The sequence below is a fragment of the Bos indicus genome, chromosome 16 (genome assembly GCF_029378745.1).
Source record: "Bos indicus isolate NIAB-ARS_2022 breed Sahiwal x Tharparkar chromosome 16, NIAB-ARS_B.indTharparkar_mat_pri_1.0, whole genome shotgun sequence".
NCBI lineage: Eukaryota > Metazoa > Chordata > Mammalia > Artiodactyla > Bovidae > Bos > Bos indicus.
In genome coordinates, this window is record NC_091775.1 from 44,783,767 (window position 1) to 44,789,766 (window position 6,000).

The window sequence follows — 6,000 nt, forward strand, 5'->3', positions numbered from 1 at the left end:
CTGGTAGGCTGCAGTCCATGGGGTCGCTAAGAGTTGGACACGATTGAGCGACTTCACTTTCACTTTTCACTTTCATGAACTGGAGAAGGAAATGGCAACCCACTCCAGTGTTCTTGCCTGGAGAATCCCAGGGATGGGGGAGCCTGGTGGGCTGCCGTCTATGGGGTCACAGAGAGTCAGACACGACTGAAGTGACTGAGCATAGCATAGCATGTTGATAATTACAAATACAGTAGTGCTTTTATTTGGGACAATTTAACAGGCTACATACCTCCAGGTTAGATGCACAATACCTTTTACTCATCTAGTTACTCGTTAAACAAGTAGCAATGATGTTATCTCTAACACGTGGGGGTTACTGTATTTGGGATGGATCAGTGAAGAAAACAGACACGGCTGCTACCCGTGAGGCTTAAACTTACATGACGCATAAATTTTAACAGGAACCTTTCATCCAAACATAATACATTAAAAAAAAATGTTGCCTGTATGAAATACACTGGAGAAAATCAATTTACAGCCTTAGTATACTTACATAAGCTTTATATAAAATACATGGGCACACTATATTTGTCTTATCAAAGCTTCTTTAATCATTGCAAATAAATCATGCATCTTCTCCATATGGTTCCTCAGCAAATATATTAACGTATACCTAATCAAAGTGAAAGTTGCTCAGTTGTGTCCGACTCTTTGTGATCCTATGGACTATACAGTCCGTGGAATTCTCCGGGCAGGAATACTGGAGTGGTAGCTGTTTCCTTCTCCGGGGATCTTCCCAACCCAGGGATCAAACGCAGGTCTCCCACTTTGCAGGTGGATTCTTTACTGTCTGAGCCACAAGGGAAGCCCAAGAAAACTGGAGTGGGTAGCCTATCCCTTCTCCAGCGGATCTTCCTGACCCAGGAATTGAACTGGGGTCTCCTGCATTACAGGCGGACTCTTTACCAACTGAGCTATCAGGTATGCCTAATACTTCAAAGCTAACACTTAGCTGATACAGATTAAACCTGCAGGGACAGGGACAGTACAGATGACAGCTGTCCACAATGAGGGGAAAGACTGAACTGTGAACATATCTTAGATTATATCATTTTTAAAACCTTAAAGACATACATATCCCCATTAAAGTACAGTTTAAAGGTCCTGTAAATACATTTAGTGACAAGAGAAAACACCACGCCATAAAAATAAGACCTAAAGCGTATAATCCAGGCCGTCAAGCTCTAATCTAAGGACAGCTTAGTAGAGCTATTTCAGGTGCTGAGTACTCTCCTGAATGCTGCTTGTTCACAACCAGAACCACCAAGTCATTCCACATATGTGTGCTCAGTTGCTTGGTCATGTCTGACTCTTTGCAGCCCTATGGACTGCAGCATTCCAGGCTTCTCTGTCCAAGGAAGAATACTGGAGTGGGTTGCCACGCCCTCCTCTAGGGATCTTCCCGACCCAGGGACTGAACCCGCGTCTCCCGTGTGCCCTGCATTGGCAAGCGGATTCTTTCTTTACCTCTAGCACCATCTGGGAAACCCAAGTCATTCCATAGGGAAAGTTTAATAGATTTTTCTCTGTCATGAGGCCTACACATGGAAGGGCTACTTTGGAGGATTTCCGTGTTTCTCTTAAGGGGATGGGCTTAAATAGTAGAAAAGGAATGATAGGTTTTTTTAGGAAGTAACAATAAAATTGGTTTAGGTTTTTCATTTTGAAGGTGCCACCCAGACTTGGGGATAGGAGAGAAGAAAGCAGAAAACAGTAGAATCCCTAAAGATACTGAAGTGAAAGCGTTAGTTGCTTAGTCAGGTCTGACTCTTTGCGACCCCATAGACTGTAGCCCACCAGGCTCCTCTGTCCATGGGATTCTCCAGGCAAGAATACTGGAGTGGGTTGTCATTCCCTTCTCCAGGGGATCTTCCTGACCCAGTGATGGAACTCAGGTGTCCTGAATTGCAGATTCTTTAGTGTCTGAACCACCAGGGTAGCCAGAGACACTAAAAACCAACATAAATGAATAAGGTTTGCTCACACAAAGAACCCACCCTAGGAGATGGCTAATGAAGGTGCTGATAGCTATCGCAAGTCTTAAAAATGTGTTTTGACTCAGCAATTGTACATACCATGCTCACAGTTTACCCTCAGGAAATAATCAGATGACTACACAGGTACACATAAAGATGTCCAGTTTATAATGGCAAAAATTAGCAATGAGGACTTCCCTGGTCATACAGTGGGTACCAATCTGCCTGCCTATGCACGAGGCACAGGTTCGATCCCAGGTCTGGGAAGATTCCTCATGCTGCAGGCAACTAAACCCCAAGGGCCACAACTATGGATCCCAAGCTTTAGAGCCTGCCCTTGAGCAGAAGCCACCACAATGAGAAGCCTACACATCCCAGCTGGAGAGTAGCCCCCACTTGGCACAACTAGAGAAAGTACTCGCAGCAGCAAGGAAGGCCCAGCAGAGCCAAATATACAGTGAATTTCAAAAAAATGAGCAATGAGAGGTCAGAAAGAAATTATGTAATCAGAATAAATTAGGTAGCCCTGTCATAAATGATGGTAACCGCCTCACTGAACTCCTGCCACTGGGCTTGGAAATGTTTACATTCTTCACTGCAACCACGGAACAGTGAGGGTTGATTAGAAGTCTATTCAGAGAATTCGTTACCACGCTGCCATCAAAACTCAACATATTTCTAAGGAGGAAGCAACACATAAAGAAGGGGAGCCTATTTTAAAATTAACTATGAAATCACCTTTGCTGCATATATGTATGCACACAGACCTGATTCTGAAGGTGTTGGTTTGTGGGTGGTTTCTCCTTCAGTTCTCCTCTTTCTTAAAGGGCAACGCTATACTAAAAAGATGACTATTAATAAAAACCTGACTATTACAGGTTAATTTAGGAGCATTTTTGCCTCTGCAAAGAACCCATGAAACTGTTTTTAATAATGCAGGAAATTTAAAAAACTACATGAGTTGTTTTGGGTGTCATTTTTATTTTCTAGGATCTAAAATTAATTTTCAACTATTCATAAGTCTGTTAGACCTGGTAAAAATATTAACTCAGTATCATCAATTAGTGATAGCATTAAACTTGTTTGATGTTCGTTTCCAATAGCTATTCAATAAATAGGAGAAATGTGACAGAGTCTACATTAAAAAGCAGGGTCTCTGACTTCTTTTCAAAAGCAGTTAAACTCAGTTCTCTGGAAAGAGGGCAGCTTAACAGTGGAAGCTAGTTACTTTGAGCAAAGCAACACAGCCTTCCAACAGACAGGGTGGGACCATTGCACTGCCTGATTTGAACTGCAGGATACACCCACCCATTTGATATTTTAGCTCCTTTAATGTTCTTCCCTAAAAGAACTGGAAGCACTGTATTTTAGGCTAGTGGGAATGAGTCAAAATCCAATTAGCTACTCTGAAAGCATCCTTTTCAAATACTTATTTTCTTTCTTGCAGATCAGCAAGGAATCTTGAACTGCTAATGAAGGAATAGAAACCTGTTAAATACAATGGCCCCAGGCACCACCCTAATAAACCACCGTTTTAATCAGTTCGGAGCTGTGCTGGCTAATGCAGTTTTCCTCCATCACAAGGAAAAAGGCTGGTGCTCCAGTAGGAGAATCAGCAGCCAGAGGGCACTGTGAAGGGCGCGCTGGGAGATTCAAGTCGACAGGGGAATCAATCACGCAGCGAGCCTCACAGAGGCTGCTCTACAGCAAGGAACTCTCTGGGTTCAGAATACAAGCATTTAAAAAAAAGACCACCTCACTAGAAACAGTAGATCAAAATCACTGAGAATAAAATAATTTTAAAAAAAAATCCCTGTTAGCTTGAGAAATGACTTTAATAACATGGCCAACTTGTTTAAAATCCTCCAGAATGACAAATCAATGTTCTGTCTTAATTTAGGAACGCGGCCCCTTCCCCAAACCTTGTGTTATTCTCAAAATAAATCTCAATGGAAAGATGAAGCAAAATGAGAGGGAAGGGCAGAAGAGAGATGAATGAGAAATCATGCCTATGTCTGAAGAACAATCAAATTTTCTGACAGGAGAAACAAAGTACCTAGGTAAACAACTACAATAAAAAATACCAAAAAACTCAGGAACACTCTCATCAAGGGTTATTTTTGCAGACAATTCTTCACCACTGCTTGTTTGTAATAAGGAACATATCTGGGTAGCAACTAAAACACAAAATTGCAACTAAAATACTCAAATCAGAACAATAGGATAAGTGCTACTTTATGTAGAATTGTCCTACACTTAAAAATGGCTGTGCCAGGCCTGTGAGGTCCTTGAACAAGACTCCAAACATCTAGAAGACTCCAAAAGCACCCAAAGGCTGTATCGAAAGAAAACAAATCACTAATACGAAACATTTTAACTTCTATCTCCCGAAAAACAAAAACACCAGCTCCCTTCCTAACCTCCCTAAAAATACGTTGCCGCCACTAAACCATAAGAGATGCCCTGACGATCCGCCAAATGATGCTTTAAAAACAGGGCACATCTTAGAATTACGTTGTTTCTGACGCTACAACTAGCAGGTAAGAAGCATTTCAACACACCTTCCCGTTCTCATTTGATCCTGCGGTCCCCCATCAGCCCTCCCACCGGTTGCTGACCCGAGCATCACGGTTCACCAGCACTTCCCAGGCGCCTGCTGATGCCCAATCCCGGCATCTCTACCTTATGAACTCGTCCCTGCGCTACACTGAGGAACTCCCGGGCCACACTGAGCATCTCCAAGCCCGCCTAGGGCCTTCGGGAAAAGGCCTTGGGGGATTACTCTGAGGTCGCTAAGTGCAGCATGGCCAGACAGGACCGCCGAGCGACACTCGTCAGACCGGCCACTAATTGTTTAAGAGAAGAAAAAGGAGAAGACGCCGCGGGGATGGGGATGGGCGTGGGCGCCGCGTAAAACCACCGTCGGGGGATGTGGTCTGGAGGGAGACAGGCCCCGCGCCCCTCGGGCCTCCCCACCGTCCCATCGCCCGGACTTCCTCCTTCGAGAACCCGCATTTCAGCCCAGGAAGGGCTGGTAACCGGCCCCGGTGCACCGAGGGTGCGCGGCGCGGCAGAAGGGCGGGGGCGCGGGGTCGGGCCGGTAACTCACCCGCCGGCGAAGAGGTGAAGCAACGTGTTCTCCTTCTGCTGAGTCCCCGTCGCCATGGCCGCGCCGGCTCCGCGGCCCGCAGCCGCTGGGTGCCGCGGGCTCCAGGCGGCTCGACGGAGGCGCGAGGTAGTCGCTCCGCTCTCCCGGCTGCCCTCAGGCGGCCTCCGGTGCCGCCTCCATGCGCGCGCAACCCCGCGACCGGCTCCTTCAGCTTGCGCCGTCGGCCGCGTGGCTGAAGGCGCCTCACCGGCCACTGCAGCGCGAGCGCCGCAGCCAGAGGGAACCAGGCGCGCGGCTGTCACGTGCGGGGGCCGGGTCGTGACGTCACTAGGCGGCGCGGGCTCGGGGCGGTGCGCGACGGGGGTGTGGGCCCGGATTCCGCGCGCCTATTGGTCAGAGGGCGGACCTGGGCGGAGCCACTGCGCAGACCGGGAGGGAGAGACGGGTGGGAGCCGCGGGAGCCAATACGCTTGGAGTGAGAACCGGCTAAAGCTGCCTGGTCCCTGATCCGGGAGGCTTGGAAACTGGGATTGGTGGAGCCCAGCGAGACCGTGCGCCTAGCCTTTATTCATTTTTATAGTCGTTTACTTTGTGATACTTAAAGTGTGTAAAAAAGTATATAAATTACGTATGACAACTCAAGCTCTGTGCTTATCACCCAGTTTAGGGGAAAAGCAAGATCCAAACAGCTTTAACTCCCAGTGGTATCATTTTGTGTTTTCTTTGATTTTTCTAGAAGTAGCTTTTTGGTCTCTTTTCTGATCATCTCCAGCCCAGACGTCTGAGCTTCAAGTTTCTGTATACGAGCTGTTTCTCTGCTTGTGTGTCCTTGGGTCATCGTCAAGCTTAACCTGGCAACTTAACTCCAAGTCT

The 6,000-nt window shown here is 46.8% G+C and overlaps 1 protein-coding gene across 1 annotated transcript in view; it reads right to left on the reverse strand.

Moving 5' to 3' along the window:
• Positions 1-5,449, reverse strand: part of SLC25A33 (solute carrier family 25 member 33) — a 30,218-nt gene extending 24,769 nt beyond the window's left edge. Inside the window, exon 1 of the mRNA XM_019976873.2 lies at positions 5,128-5,449. Coding sequence (XP_019832432.1) covers positions 5,128-5,183 — 56 coding nt within the window. The 5' untranslated portion in view covers positions 5,184-5,449. The remainder of the gene's footprint in view (positions 1-5,127) is intronic.
• Positions 5,450-6,000: the final 551 nt, after the last annotated feature.